Source organism: Anolis carolinensis, chromosome 2 (assembly GCF_035594765.1).
Source record: "Anolis carolinensis isolate JA03-04 chromosome 2, rAnoCar3.1.pri, whole genome shotgun sequence".
Classification (NCBI taxonomy): domain Eukaryota; kingdom Metazoa; phylum Chordata; class Lepidosauria; order Squamata; family Dactyloidae; genus Anolis; species Anolis carolinensis.
The window spans coordinates 247,768,592-247,784,960 of record NC_085842.1 but is presented as its reverse complement, the minus strand read 5'-3'; the positions used below and the strand labels follow the sequence as shown (position 1 = coordinate 247,784,960).

Sequence of the window (16,369 nt, the reverse complement as noted above, 5' to 3'; positions counted from 1 at the left end):
CCTGGGAATTATAGTCTTGTAGTGATTTAGCTAGGACCACAGTTAGAGAGTCCATGCCAGCCTGCGTAAGTTAAACCAGATAGTCCAGGACAGAGAAACAAACTCAATAGGTTGAAGACAAGCCACAGATATTTGTTACAATTTGGATAAAAAGTATGCAAGTACAAGCAATTCATTTCAAAGGTAAAAACAAACATACAGAGACATACAAGACATCTTATACCATTCTGACAACTATTCAAACTTCCCGCTCCCTCCCCTGATTGGCTGGAAAAGAGTCTGGTCAGGATCTGTGCTGGGATTGGCTGCAGGTTCCTTCTACATCACAGCCTACAGGTGGGAATTCCCAGGGTGGGAAGGATAGTGGCTGGGTATTGGTCTGTGTAAGGAACCAATTACCTGTAGAGACATCCCCTTTTATTAACTTAAAAGTCTAGTTCTGTGCTAAACAAAGGTACAGAGCTCAAAAGACAAAGGTATTGATCTTAAGCAATCAAGGATTTGGCTCTCTGTATAGAAAGTTAATGTATGCACATTTTCTAAACCCCACTTCTGCGGGAGTCTCAGTCTCAGGTTACACAGACAAACATCCTGAACTTATCTGGCTGGTAAAGAAGATGATTTAGATGAATACAATTATTCTGATAACTATCTGTCTTGGGAAATAGCTAGAGGGACTTAGCCAACATCCCCACTCCTAAAGGATTATGCAAAGAGGGTCACAGGGAAGTGGCTGCCTTTAGTTACATTTTGATACATATGAGAAACATTTTATACACTATATAAGAAATTGATACAGTACACAGTAAGATGATACAAGTTACACTGAAATCATAAATGGATACAGTTTATTGAAGGATTGGTTAGACACGATAGAGTTTAAGGGGTACAGCTGTTGTTAAGTCCATTCCCAATCTTCCAAATCTTCAGACCTGCACAACTCCAGACCTCTGGAAAAGGAAAAAATCATATATATATTTATCTATAGACTCTTATTGGATCATAAATCTTTTTTAGGAGTGGGGGTTATACCATGGCTCAAAAACAGCCTTACAATTATAAATGGCCCTTTGAAGGCAACCAATAGGCTGATGTGCCCTAATGAAAATGAATCTGACACTCCTGACCTAAGCTCTAGCCAGCATAGAAAATGGTGAAGAATACTGGGCCTTGCAGTCCAACTACTTCTGCAGGTCAGTACCTCCCCAGCACCTGCATTATTGCTTGGAGAAGGAGGTGGCAGGAAGAAATTACAGCCTCTGGTATCACACTCATCTAGTTGTGCATGCCCAATGAATTGGGTGGGTATGGAGCTTAGGTCTATTTTGTGTCTTTTGGCTGCCTTAATAAAGCTAACACTCTGGTGTGTATTTTAGATTTTGTCAACAATGTGAAGAATTGTTTCCTAACAAAGGCAATTCATTTGTTCTTGTAATTGAACAGGGTTGTGATGATAGAGTTCAAGATCAATATGGGGCAAATCTTCTTTACTATCTGGATATTTACAGCCATGGCTCATCTACACTGTAGAATGAATGCAGTTTGACACCTCTTTAACTGCTATGGCTCAATGGAATCTTGGAAATTCTACTTTTACAAGGTCTTTAGCATTCCCTGCCTCATCAGACTACAACTTCCTTGACTCCATAGCAGTGAGGCATGGCAATTAAAGTGATGTCAAATGGCTTTAATTCTACAGTGTAGATTTCTGGGGAGCGAGCCTTGTGCAAGGCAGTAGAGGCAGTCTGCAAGTTACAAACATCCAACTTACAAATGATGCTGAGGCCCTTTCCACACAGCTGAATAAAATCCCACATTTTCTGCTTTGAACTGGAATATATGGAGCCCCGGTGGCTCAGTGTGTTAAAGCACTGAGCTGCTGGACTTGCAGACCGAAAGGTCCCAGGTTCAAATCCCAGGTACTGCTCCGATGGGAAGGTAACGGCACTCCATGCAGTCATGCCGGCCACATGACCTTGGAGGTGTCTACGGACAACGCCGGCTCTTCGGCTTAGAAATGGAGATGAGCACCAACCCCCAGTTGGTCACGACTGGACTTAACCTCCCCTCGCAGCCCTGCATCTTGGACTAGGGGAGAGGTTCAGCCCTGCCCTCCTGAGCAGGAGCCACGCCCACCCCTCTAAGCCACGCCCCCCTTTTCAGGGGGCGCTGAGTCATATTTTTTTCTGGAAAGGGGGTGGCAGACCAAATAAGTTTGGGAACCACTGATCTGCAGGAACCACCAGGTTTTCACATCCTTGTGGAAAGAGGATTGAGAAGGGGCTTGTCTAATCTCTCTAGGAAGGCCATTCCAGAGCTGGGGGGCCACCACCAAGAAGTCACTCTTTCTCGTCCCCACCAACCTTGCTTGTGACGGTAGCAAGAGGGAGAGGAGGGCCTCCCCAGAGGATCTTAGAGCCCGCACCGGTTCTTAGGGGGGAGATGCGATCATGGAGATAGGCAGGGCTCGAGCCTTACAGGGCTTTATAGGTCATCGATTGCTCCTTGAATTGGGACTGGCAGCTTATCTGCAGCCAGTGGAGTTGCTTTAGTAAAGGTGTTGTATGCTGCTTGTAGGAGCCCCGGTGGCGAAGTGTGTTAAAGCGCTGAGCTGCTGAACTTGCAGACCGAAAGGTCAAAGGTTTAAATCCTGGGAGTGGAGTGAGCGCCCGCTGTTGCTCCAGCTTCTGCCAACCTAGCAGTTTGAAAACATGCCAATGTGAGTAGATCAATAGGTATGGTAACGGCGCTCCATGCAGTCATGCCGGCCACATGACCTTGGAGGTGTCTACGGACAACGCCGGCTCTTCGACTTAGAGATGAGCACCAACCCCCAGAGTCAGACATGACTGGACTTAACGTCAGGGGAAAACCTTTACCTTTACCTATGCTGCTTGTAGTTAGCTCCAGTTAGGAGCCTGGCTGCCGATCATTGCACCAGCTGGAGTTTCCAGGCCATCTTCTGGGGCAGCTCCATGTAGAGGGCATTGTAATGATCCAATCTGGATGTAACCAGGGCGGGGACCACTGTGGCCAAGTCAGATTTCTGGAGATACTGTCACAGCCCAATACCAGCAAAGGATTCAAAGACAATTATGGAAACAAACAGGTAAATGGAGGTACAGTAGAGTCTTGCTTATCCAACGTAAACGGGCTGGCAGAACGTTGGATAAGCGAATATGTTGGATGATAAGGAGAGATTAAGGAAAAGCCTATTAAACATCAAATTAGGTTATGATTTTACAAATTAAGCACCAAAACATCATGTTATACCACAAATTTGAAAGAAAAAGTAATTCAATACGCAGTAATGCTATGTAGTAATTACTGTATTTACGAATTTAGCACCAAAATATCACGATGTATTGAAAACATTGACGACAAAAATGCGTTGGATAATCCAGAGCGTTGAATAAGTGAGACTCTACTGTACATTATTTTCATTAATGAAGGCAGGAGCATTTGGACTGGAATCTATTCTTTGGGGGAGAAATGTGGGAAGAGTGTTGGTGCCTTCTCAACAATGTGAGTCATGTTAAGGTAAAGCGGGGAGTGAGTCCATTTCTGTGGCTGGAGTTTTGTGGAGATTCTTCCTTGGCGGAGCATTAGGAAAAGGCTGCCTCCTTGGGCCAGAAGGGTGGGGAAGATCTGGTTCAGGGCGAGGGCATGGCAGGGGGCAGGTGAGATCCGTCGGGGCGGGGTTGGCGCCCAGGAAGGCATGGCTTGGTCCCGAGGGCGAGGAGGAGGCGGAGGAAGAGAGCTCTCGCCCGGCAAAGGCCCCTTCTCCTTCCAGGCAGCCCCAGGGCGGCGGATGCGGAGGATGGGCGGCTTCTGCTGCTGCCTCTCCGCCGAGGAAAAGGCCACCCGGAGCCTGAGCCTGGAGATCGAGCGGCGGCTGCGGCAGGACAAGCACAACGCGCGCAAGGAGCTCAAGCTGCTGCTCTTGGGTGAGTCCCGGGCGTCCCATCATTCTAGGGCAGGCCTGGGCAAACTTTGGCCCGCTAGGTGTTTCGGACTTCAACTCCCGCCATTCCTAACAGCCTCAGGCCCTTTCCTTTTCCCCCTCAGCCGCTTAAGCGGCTGAGGGGGAAAAGGAAGGGGCCTGAGGCTGTTAGGAATGGCGGGAGTTGAAGTCCGAAACACTTTGAGGGCCAAAGTTTGCCCACGCCTGCCCTATAGCATAGATCCATGGCTTAGAATGGTGTCAAACAGCATCCATTCTGTTGTCCAAGGCTTTGTTGGGAAATGTTAGCTGGCCCTGATTGAAAGAGTTCTTTCTTCTCCCGCCCTGGACCTTCCACAGATATATAAACCTCCCTTGCCAATATATCTCACAACCTCTGAGGAGGCCTGCCATAGATGTGGGTGAAACGTCAGGAGAGAATGCTTCGGGAACATGGCCATACAGCCTGGAAAACTCACAACAATCCAGGATTCATTCTGCTGCGTAGGTGCACCCCAGACGTTTGGAGGTGGTTGTTCTTTGCTTCATTGGGTGCATGAACACTGTAGAATGAATGCAGTTTGACACCACTTTAAACTGCCATGGCTCCATGCCATATAATCATGGGAGTTGTATTTTTACATAGTCATTTTCCTTCTCTGTCACAGAGCTCTGGTGCCTCACCAAACTACCAATCCCATCACTCCATAGCACTGGGTCATGGCACTTAAAGAGGCGTCAAATTGCATTAGTGTTCAATGGCACATGAGGAATCATTCTCAAGGGTCTCTGGGCATGTAAAGAGGGCCTTTGCAAAACCTTGGCTGCACCTAATATCATATGATGTTCTATAACATGGAGTCATGGTAATGAAAGGGTGCCAGTAGGCTGTTAGGAGTTGTGGGAGTTGAAGTCCAAAACACCTGGAGGGCCGAAGTTTGTCCATGCTTGTTCTATAGCATGGAGCCATGGCAGTTCAGAGTGGTGTCAAACAGCATTCATTCTACAGCGGACTGTTGGAGGTGACTGTTCTTCATTTCATTGGGTGCATCAACACTGTAGAATGAAGGCAGTTTGACATCATTCTAAACTGCCATGGCTCCATGGCATATAATCATGGGAATTGTATTTTTACAAAGTCTTTTGCCTTCTCTGTCAAAGAGCGCTGACGTCTCACTAAACTACCAGTCCCAGGACTCCATAAGCACTGGGCCATGACACTTAAAACTGCATTCATGTTCAATGTCATACGTGAAATAATGCTCAAGGGTCTCTGGGCATGTGAAGAGGGCCTTTGCAAAACCTTTGCTGTACCTAACATCATGTGATGTTTATACAAAGGGGTGTGGGGTTCCAAAAGAATTGTGCCCCCTTTTTTTTAAGGGCAGGGTTGCCTTCCTGCCTTAGCGATGCAGGATTTGCCACATATTTTGCCTTTGATGTGTACTGGGATGTCAAAGTGCATTAATTTGATAGTGTAGTTCCAACCAAGACCAAGAGTGCATCTACACTGCAGAGTGAATGCACTGTGACACCACTTTCATTGCATGGCTTGATACTATGGAACCAGAGATTTGTCATTTGGTGAGGCACCAGCACTCCCTGGCAGAGAGGGCTAAAAACCTTTAAAAACTCAGGATGTGAGAGCATTGAGTCATGGCAGTGAAAGTGGTGTCAGACTGCATTCATTCTGCAGTGGAGATGCACCCCAAAGTGTTTTCCCAGCTACAGTATGGCCAGACGCCTAATCAAGATTTTTTTTTCCATGTCAGGAGTGACTTAAGAAACTGCAAGTCACTTCTGGTGTGAGAGAATTGGCCATCTACAAGGATATTGCCCAGGAGACACTCTGATGTTTTACCATCCCGTTGGAGGCTTCTCTCATGTCCCTGCATGGGGAGCAAGAGCTGACAGACAGGAACTCACCCCGCTTCCCGGATTTGAATCGCCTACCTTTGGGTCTGCAGTTCTGCCAGCACAAGAGTTTAACCCACTGCACCAGCAGGAGCTCCCCTATTCAAGATAAACCACAAATATGTACAATATTGTAAAGGAGCAACAGTGCTATGCATACCATGGGCCTTTGGTATCTGTTGGGGTTTGATTCCAGGACAGCCTGTGGAAACCAAAAGCCATAGATGCTCAAATCCCATTATGTACAACAATAGTACTTGTATAAGTTGGCAAAATCAAGATTTGTCTTTTGAAGTTTTAAAAAAGTGTTTTCAAGCAGTGGATGGCTGTATTGATGAGTGCAGAATCTATGAATATGAAGGGCTGAATGTATTTAATAAGTACATGTCGTGCTTAACAGATTCAGGCTGCAGCGAATACACTTACGGGTTCTAAGATAAGAGATGTGTGTTGTCAAAGGCTTTCATGGCCGGGATCACAGGGTTGTTGTATGCCTCTGAGGATGCCTGCCATAGATGTGGGCGAAACGTCAGGAGAGAATACTTCTGGAACATGGCCACACAGCCCAAAAGACATATAAGAGATGTGTGTTTGTTTGTTTTTAAAAATGCCTAGCAGTATACAGTCCTGACCCTGTGCTTAGTAAGTTAGATCATCCTTATTCTCTGTTTCCCAAATGGGAAACTGAGACCCAAAGGGGAGATAAATGTCCAAGGCCGTTCAAGGCAATTTCCATTCTTCCTTTCCCTTGTGCTTTGAATACTTATTTGCAGAAGGCAGAAATAGAGGAAGTTGTGGGGATTATGAACAGAATGTTTTCTCTGGACTTGATCTGGAATGACAAAGTAATTCTGTTGGCCAATCTTGCCTAAGAATTAAAATGAGCTAAAAGCGTGCCTTAAGGAAGTGAGTGCAGGTGGGGTGTAACCATATAATTTTTCAAGGCTCTTCCACCTTTTATAGTGGCGCCACTTAGACTGAAGTGGTTTTGGAGCTACAACAGTTTTGCTAATCCCCATTTTGTAGGGTTCCCATGAGATGCTTAGGAGAGGTCCAGATTGCATCATACACAAGAGCCAGTTGAATGGTAGACTTCAATCCTAAGGTGCATTTACACTGTACAATTAATGCCGTTTGACCCCAACTGCCAAGGCTCAATGCTGTGAAGTTCTGGGAGATGCAGCTTGGTGAAGCACCAGCACCTGTTGGCAGAGAAGGCTAAAGACCTTGTAAAATTTTAATTTCAGTGATTCCATAGCACTGAGCTATGAAATCGTTATCAAACTGCATTAGTTCTACAGTGCAGATGCGCCCCGGGAGGCAATGATGTAAATCTCCACTTAGAATGCATTGGCTAGCTTTGGGGCAGTCAGTGTTTCTCATCCTAATCTACTTGCACAAATGTTCAGAGGACAAAAAAAGTAGGGGAATACCAAAAAACATACATATCGCATTGGAAAAAGATTGGTCTAGAAATGTAATACAGGTAGAGTGTTCCTTATCTGAAATGTTTGGGACCAGGGATATTCTAGATTTTTGTTTTGAAATGTCTTTATTTACATTTACGCACCAAATGAGATATCGTGGAGATATTTATATCTCATATTCCCCTTATACCTGAAGGTAAATGTATAGGGTATATACCCGGTGTTGCCTGGATTAGACGTTTTGGAAATATTCATAATCTGATTTTCAATTTTATCATAATATCCCATAATCTCATAATGGGACTTTTTATAAAATCGTATAGCTGATGGGCTGCAACTCCCATCAGCACTTGATCTTGCCAGGTTGCATCTTCGGATTTGTCTCGACTCCAGCTTCCATCCTCCTGTATCAGCTCCCCCTGCCCTAACTTACCAGTATTTTAACTTAGATCATGATGGGTATGTGTACCAAAGTTTGTCTATATCCATTGTGGTTTGGATTCACATCATTCTCTGGATGTGATTGACCTACAACTCCCATCGTTTTCTATCTGCCCTCCCCACAAAAAACAAAAACCTGACAGTATTTTAAGTTGGATCAAGAAGGGTATATTGCCCAAGTCTGGTACAGATCTATCATCAGTGGTAACGATGCAGCTCTCCAGATGCTGGTGGGCTCCAACTCCCATCATCCTCTTATAAATCCGATTGTGAACACCATTTTTGGTAACCTATTGGGATATATGTGTTGACTCAACTTTCAACCATTGATCCACACAATCTACTCCAATTGGGACTTATCCGTACGAACAAGATAAATAGCACAGTTGTTCCTTTACATTTACGGATTTGACTTTTGCAGACTTGATTATTCTTGAATTTGATTAATATGTTTTTTTCTAGATATCCAGTTTTTTTTTCTAGGTCCTCCAGTAGGACTCTGTGGTAAACTTTCTCCTGTCATGCAGAGAACTCAGAGATCCTAGAGAAAACAGATTTCTAGGAATGTCTGTGTCCTACAGTGTGATTCTATCATCATTTCATAAAAATTGCTAGAGAGGTGTAATCTCAGGTTTAAAAAAGCAGTTTCTTTATTCATGATTTTTCGCTTTCACGGAGTCCTGTGCCAAATGATGTCAGCAAATATGGAGTGCTGATTATGTAGCAGAAGATCATTTGTTATTAGGGATGTTTTGTAGTTAGCTTTTTTCCGGCTGCTCCAGAGTGTAAATAACAAACCAGTCAATTCAAATCACAACAAAAAAATTCTCCTAAACAATAGAAAGAACGTCTTGACTGAAAGAGCTGTTTGATAGTGGAAAGGACTGCCCCAGAGGTGGTGGGTTCTCCTTCTTTGGAGGTGTTTACATAGTTTGGTTCCATCTTCTAGAAGTTTTTAAATGGTATATTCTTAGATCAGTGGTTCTCAACCTGTGGGTCTCAGATGTTTTGGCCTTCAACTCCCAGAAATCCTAACAGCTGGTAAACTGGCTGGGATTTCTGGGAGTTGTAAGCCAAAACACCTGGAGACCTACAGGTTGAGAACCACTATCTTAGATTGTAGGAGGTTGGAATAGGGGACCCTTGCAATCCCTCCCAGCTTTATGATTCTATGATAGCCTTAACATTTGTAGAGTGTTGCATCTATGAAGAATGCCATTTAGAAGGCAATGTGAAGGATCTCTCTTATCTCCTTCTTCTTACAATTTTTCAAGAAGAAAGAGTTAAGAAAAAACAGGTGAAAGAAACTAAAAGGGTAGGTTGCAACTTGTAGACTGGATATCGTTGACTGTAAAAAGAAACAATTCATGCGGTAATATAATTACACATTGGATGCTTTGTTTGGCAGCATGCTTATTGAAGTGTAAAGTGAGGAGAGGCACAGGAATATTTTGGTCTGAATCATTTGCCTCAATGACACGCTGAGATTTTGTCAAGAGCATGCAGAAGTAGGAATCCATGCCTGCAGTAAGCGGTCAGTCCACTCTTGTTATGCAAATTTACAGAGATATGCATAATAATTATGCAAACTACCTTTATGTCTGAACCCAAACTGTACAGTTCTACAGTATATATAAGCAATACAATCAGCTCTCCATATCCACAGATCCACGGCTTGACAATACCCCCACCTCCACCAACCGAAAAGCAAACTCTGATTGTACTTTTTAAAAAAGGTACAATCAAGTACTCAATTTCTTCCTAATCTTCAGTTTGGATTGCTACAAAAATAAAACAGCTTGTATGACCAATTGCACACCAAGTACTAAGTACATACTGGACACAATTTTGCAAAACCAGTGTATATAATGGAACCTGAAGATCCACAAATGTTGGTATCCACAAGGGCTCCTGAAACCAAACCCAACTATATTTGGATGGGATTTGTTGAGAAGACAATGAATGATGCTACCTTGCATCACTTAGATCTTATTCTTCCACGTAGCTGTTCCTGTAGGTTTTATTAAAACTACAGAGTAATGTTTAAATGATTTTGAGCTTTAAATTTAGTGAAAAAATTGCTGGAGCCTCCCAAAATAAAACTGTCTGACATCTTGTACCTTTTTTTTTATTTGGAAGAAGGCATTCTGTAATACCTGAACCCCATCCAAACTTACCTGCCCCATTCACCTCCAAGGCCATTTAATGGGCAACAGAAAGCAGGGAGTGAGTGAGAAAGAGATGAATCCTCCAAGATTTCTTGGGTTTCTTCTGGGGGTTCTGGTGGATGCCTTCATCATTGCGTACCTGGCTACATGGATATAGCCAACTGTTTCTTGGTGACCCTGTTTTCTACCGCAGTGGTTTCCAACCTGTGGGTCCCCAGGTGTTTTGGCCTACAACTTCCAGAAATCTCAGCCAGTTTACCAGCTGTCTGGGAGTTGAAGGCCAAAACATCTGGGAACCCACAGGTTGAGAATCACTGCTCTAGTGGCTTACTTCATGGCTGTGTTATGGTGTGGGTGGAAGGGGAAGGAAAGAGGATTTTTGGGGAATGGAAAGGGGAAGACATGATCTATGTCTGCCAGACCAGAACTTTAAGCGCCCTCTCCTCACTCAGTATCTCAACATATGTATTTTAATTTCATCAGTCCATTTCCATATACTTATAGAGTAGCAAATTTGGAAGTGTAAAAATGTTCACAGCAACATCTCTCCTTAAGAGTCCAAAAGTCCAAACAGCTGTGTTTATTCACCCACACATGCACAAAAATACATACAAACTGAAAGCAGCAGCTTTTGGTGTAATATACATTTTTATGAAGATCAGCTGACAATCATAGTATAGTGAGCCAGCTGGCAAAGGGCGGTGCAGTGATTATTTAGCATGTTGGACTTTGGACAGCAAAACCAGAGATCACATTAGAAAGGGGAAGAAAGAGACATGTAACCGCCTCACCAAACAGAATAAGAATACCTCAAGACTTCTGTGAGTTTCTTTTTTCAGTGGCAGGGAGAAACATTATGAACGGGTCAAAAACTTGTTCTAACGTTTGTCAAACAGAATCCTTTTGTACATGGCTGCTCAGTGGAAGGCCTACAAAATGTGTCATCCATAAGCAGCCTATTCTGGCCCTTCATCACTACCAAGGCCAGGTCTTTTGTAAAGCTTAGGACTCTTAATTGACTATTTAAGACCAACCCAATGCTCAAATTATTATCATCATCATCATTATTGTATTTATTTATACCCTGCTTTATCTCTCCTGCAGGAGATTCAAAGCAGCTTAACATAAAAGCATCAGCACACAATTTTAAATATACCAATATGCAAACAATAAAACAGGATTGAATATAAACAGTATTTAAAAATTCCCAGTTAAAAGCCATTAAACATATTCAAAGTTAAAAACCACAGCACCCCCTGACTTGATCTTTAAAACCTTTATTTTGTAGTTCACAACACATTCAGTTGTTTTCCTGTTTTTTAATGTGGAAAAACAAAATGTACAACCTGTGACAATGATAAGAGTTGGTAACAAATTAAAGGGTGGTAACAAATTAAAGACATTTAAATAAATTCTGTGCAAAAAAACCCTTTAAAACTTACATTCAGAGGCATAATATCCAGAGTGTGTCTTATGAAAAAAAAATCCCAGTTTGGTTTGTCAAGAATAGAAATAGCTATGTATGAATTAATGATATATATTGCCTTGTTTACCTCATTATTATTCCTCTTGAATCTTTTGCTTTTCCTTGTCCTTTTCTTGGATTCCTCATGCTGGTATTATTGCAGCCACTACCACTTTTGTTTAAACCCCCTCCTATTCTATTTTGTTCATGACTATTTACCATCACTGTAGTGTAAAATGGATGTTGGTATAATCATCCATGAGTTCTGCCTTAAGATATTACGCTATTGCGGCACCTTTCTAGTATTAATGTCAAGATGGTATGGACAAACAGTGTGAGCACGGCATTCACCTTCTCATCTTTCTTCTCGGAAGGATATGGCTGGCAACTGTCTTTCACTCATTTGGTTTCTGTGTGCATGAGAGATATGAGTGAGAGTGAGAAGTTCAATATATTGTATACTTAAGCATTTTTGGTTTCCGCCTTGTTTAGTAATACAGCTCAGTAATACAGCCTTGTGTGTACTTAGTCTGTAGTAGGATGATAAGGACTCTTATTTTGTATCTCAATGTATGTTTTGCTAGCAAAAGGTCTTGGTGTTTAACCCCTGGTTAATACAAGTATGGTTGGAAACACCACTGTTGTGAATGGTAGGCAGCCCCTGCCACTTAATATACACCAAAAGTTCCCACTTCTCATAGGACTTATAGACATGGCTTTGAAACAACAAAAACAACAACAAGAATACAAATAATTTTCACCAAAACTGAAGATTGGTTAGAGATTGTGGCTGAGCCGCCCATGCTACAAATAGCACAACAAAATTTCAGTTTCATACAGAGTAACATTTTGAGGTGTAGAGAGGCAAATATCCTATGAGTGACCTAAGACAAGGAAAGTAATTTTATCTTTTATCCTGGGTTGTTTTATCTTGTTTTGTCCTAGCTACTACTCAGGTATTATGGAGCATAAGAGCAGAGAAATAAGAAAGTGAGAATGAAATTGATCTGAAAAATGTATTTATCTTCTTTTGCAAACATGACAGGGATACATTTAACAATTATTTTTAGTTTGTGACTGTCACAAGTATTTTATTTTGCATTACTCCAATTTTATGATTTGTGATTGAGCATATTTATTTTATTGCCTGTAAAGGGAAATGGTTTATTTAGGTTGACAGTGTGTTGGTGTGACTTGGTAGTACTCAAATTGTAAGAATTTGCTCTTCCTTAATTTCCATCGGAATTAGACACAGAACACAAAAGCTTTTGTAAGAAAGTTGTAAACATCCTGTTTGTAGTCATTTATTTAAGTAAACGAATGTTGCATTGTTATATCCTGTTCTTGGAAATCAATGATTACAAACAAAGGGTTAGGAAGACCTTGCTAAATATTGTCTGCCCTTGGATTAATGATGACATGATTTTGTATTTCAAATCTTGTGCTACTGCACAATTGTCCTTGGTGGCAGAGAGAAAAAATTGATTTCCATAAACAAAAATAAGTCATCCTGTTCACTGTTTTGAATAAATGTACTTTAGAAGTCAAATTGTCAACCTTTAATGTAGAGATTGAGAGAAACCTGCATTTATGCAAAATAATACGCCAGGATTTCAGAAAAATCCTAGTTTACTCTGAACAGGTTGTGTTGAAGTGTGCACACATCCTGTTTCTTTCTGCTTTGCCTCTTCCACAGACCAGAGTGTGCATGTGTGTGTATGCATACACACACACACACACACGCATATACACATACATGCACACACAAACATACATATATATACCCACACAGTTGAATAACTACATTTGCAGATTTTATTATTCAGAGATTTGATCAATATACTTCCTCTAGTTATGCTGGAGGGCTTAGAGATTCATAGAAAGGTGTGCTTTCAACTAAATTATTTTTATTTCTGATTTTTCCAGCTTTGTAGGGGTCTTGCTTCCCTAACTCCAATGAATGTGGAGGGCTTACTGTATGTAAAAATGAAAAAGTTTGCCTTTTATTGTACTGTCTGAAAAGGATCCTTGCATATTGTTCATGAAGAAGCAAGAATCGTGAGTCAGGAGCTACATGGAATTTGCGGGTGGTTTATGAGTGTTTGTTTTGTTTTGTTCTAAACAATGAACCAAGCTATCATGCAAGACAAGTCGTTTGTTTCTAGAGAAAGAAGTGCATGTACATTTTGCCCTTAGTCATTCTTGATTCATCAACAGTCATGGTGTTATGTGACTTCAACATCCGCTAGAATTGCAAGTTTGGAAGCTTGACATGCCTGGCTAATTCAGAAAGGCAAATCAGATATGGATGGGTTCAAAGACAAAAGAAGAGGTATTTCTTCTCACTGGCTAGAGAGGATGTCAGTGGAGAAAGTACTCTAAAGTACTGACATACCACAATTGTGAATACAGAGCATTTTTATTTCATTTCATAGCTATTCAAGACTCCTGCGTGCTCCTGATTAGTTCAGAAACTGTCAGGTAGAGTCCATTCCTGGTTTGGCTGAGAATTCCCTCTTATGTCATCACTGGTTGGTCCTTTGGCAGGAAAATCAATAAACTCCCTTTGGATTACTTTTAAGTGTCTGTCCATTTACTGATCCACCCCTGAGAGGAATGTGGTGGGGAACTGGATCCTTGATGGGTTTAATGGGATAGCTCCAATAAACACTATAAGGTTAGTCCATGGTGCACAGTGGGTGCTCATATGTGATGTACATTTTAATCAAAGAGGCTGGCTTGAGGCTGCTGGATATTTCCCATAAGTAGCCCCTATCTTATCAATAGAAGCAGGAAGCAAACCCGGGGACTCTGACATCAATTTATTGTGTGGTTCCTTGCACGTCTTCAGGTCCATTGTGGAGGAATTATGAAAATGGGGAAGAAGGGCTTTGGGCGTGTTGGGGTGACATTCCATAAGATTATTCATTACAAAAGGAAGGAATGTGTATGCTTGCCAGGCCCAGTGAAGCTGTCTCCAAGATTTCATATATTTTATAATTAGGGGTCTGATTTCTCGATATCAACGCCTTATTGACCTGTTTGAATGTTGTCAAACAATAATTGTTCTGGGTCCTCTTTCCCCCATTATACCAGGTTTATTCTTAGGCAAGTAAAGAATGCAAAACATATGTTTGGTGCTGCTGTTGAACAGCAACACACATTTCCATTCTCTGGAATGGAAAAATTAGAAACATTTCCTAGTTATTTTAGTGCATAATAACTGTTGATTTGTTTTTTTACCAAGCTTTCCAAGGCCAGATGAACTACATCCAAGAGTACTGAAGGAACTAGTAGAAGTCATTTCAGAACCACTGGCAATAATCTTTGAAAATTCTTGGAGAACAGGAGAAGTCCCAGCAGACTTGGGGAGGGCAAATGTCCCTCTCTTCAAGAAGAGGAAAAAAGAGGACCCAAACTATTGTTGTCTAGTCAGCTTGACATCAACAGTAGGAAAAATTATGGAGCATATCATTAAGGAGGCAGTCTGTAATCACTTAGAAAAGAATACTATGATCACTAAAAGTCAACATGAATTTCCCAAAGGGTGCTCACCAATGGTTTGTTTTCATCCTGGAAAGAAGTGACTAGTAGAGTGCTGCAGGGTTCTGTCCTAAATCCAGTGCTGTTCCACATCTTTATTAATGACTTAGATGAAGGGTTAGGGGGCATGCTGATCAAGTTTGCTGATAACACCAAATAAAGAGGGATAACTAATATTCCAGAAGACAGAATCATAATACAACCCCCTCGTAAAAGATTAGATTGCTGGGCCAAAACTAATAAAATGAATTTCAACAAGGAAAAAAGTAAGATGCTACACTTAGACAGAAAAAAATGAAATGCAAAGATACAGAATGGGTGACACCTGGCTCGACAACAGTCCATGTGAAAAAGATTTTAGTGGAAAACAAGTTGAACATGAACCAAGACTGTGATGCAGCAGTTTAAAAAGCCAATGGGATTTTGGGCTGCATCAAAAGGAGTATAGTATCTAGATTGAGGGAAGTCATGGTACCTCCTCATTCTGCTTTGGTTAGACCTCCCCTGGAATACTGTGTCCAGTTCTGGGCACAACAATTCAAGAGGGATATTGACAAGCAAGAATGTGTCCAGAGGAAGGCAACTAAAATAACCAAAGATTTGGAGACCATGAATCTTAAAGATCTGGGTATGTTTAGCCTGCAGATGAGCAGGTTGAGAAGAAACCTTATAGTCATGTATAAATATTTGAGAGGATGTCATAAGGAAAAGGGAGCAGGTTTGTTTTCTGCTGCCCTGGAAACTAGGACTTGGACCAATGGGTTCAAATTATAAGGAACATTAAGAAGAATTTCCCGACTGTGAGAGCTGTTCAGTGGAAATCTGCCTCAGAGTGTGGTGAAAGCTCCTTCCTTGGAGGCTTTTAAACAGAGACTGGATGGTCATCTATTGGGGGCATTTTTATTGTGCTTTTCCTGCATAGCAGAGGGTTGGACTAGATGATGGCCCATGTGGTCTCTTCCTGCTCTATGATTCTATGATTATATTACTGCATTTCAAGAACCCCCATAATGAAGCTAGAAAAAATACTTGTGCAGTGTTTGACTTATGTCATACTGAATTAAGTGTCAAGGGTACCTAACTGTTCACACTATTTCAGATATATCTCATTTTATTGTGAGATGGTATTAGGAAGGAATGGCTCTGATCACATCAATTTAAGTTGGTGTCTAGAAGAATTTATAAAACAAAGACACAGAAAGACTAAAAATGTACTTTATGGGGATAACTTGGACTTGGACTTTGGATGTATGCCAAAGGTGGCTAGGATGCGTTTACATGGGCCAAGTTAATCCAGAGCATTTATGTTGCAGAACTGTCCTGGAAGCAGTGTGTATCTGCTGTACCTGGGATCATTTGTCCAGACATCTTTGTTGGTCCATCCATGTGGACAATTTTGGACTATAAAGTATTTAAGATTTTGGAATTCCAGTTAAAGGAAGCTCAACCTGTATTAACTATTTTTTTC

At 41.7% G+C, this 16,369-nt stretch overlaps 1 protein-coding gene across 1 annotated transcript in view; it reads left to right on the top strand.

Annotated features, from left to right (window-relative positions):
- The first annotated feature begins 3,556 nt into the window (after positions 1 to 3,556).
- Positions 3,557 to 16,369, top strand: part of LOC100560231 (guanine nucleotide-binding protein subunit alpha-14) — a 40,807-nt gene continuing 27,994 nt past the window's right edge. The window contains exon 1 of the mRNA XM_003216526.4: positions 3,557 to 3,947. Coding sequence (XP_003216574.3) covers positions 3,719 to 3,947 — 229 coding nt within the window. The 5' untranslated portion in view covers positions 3,557 to 3,718. The remainder of the gene's footprint in view (positions 3,948 to 16,369) is intronic.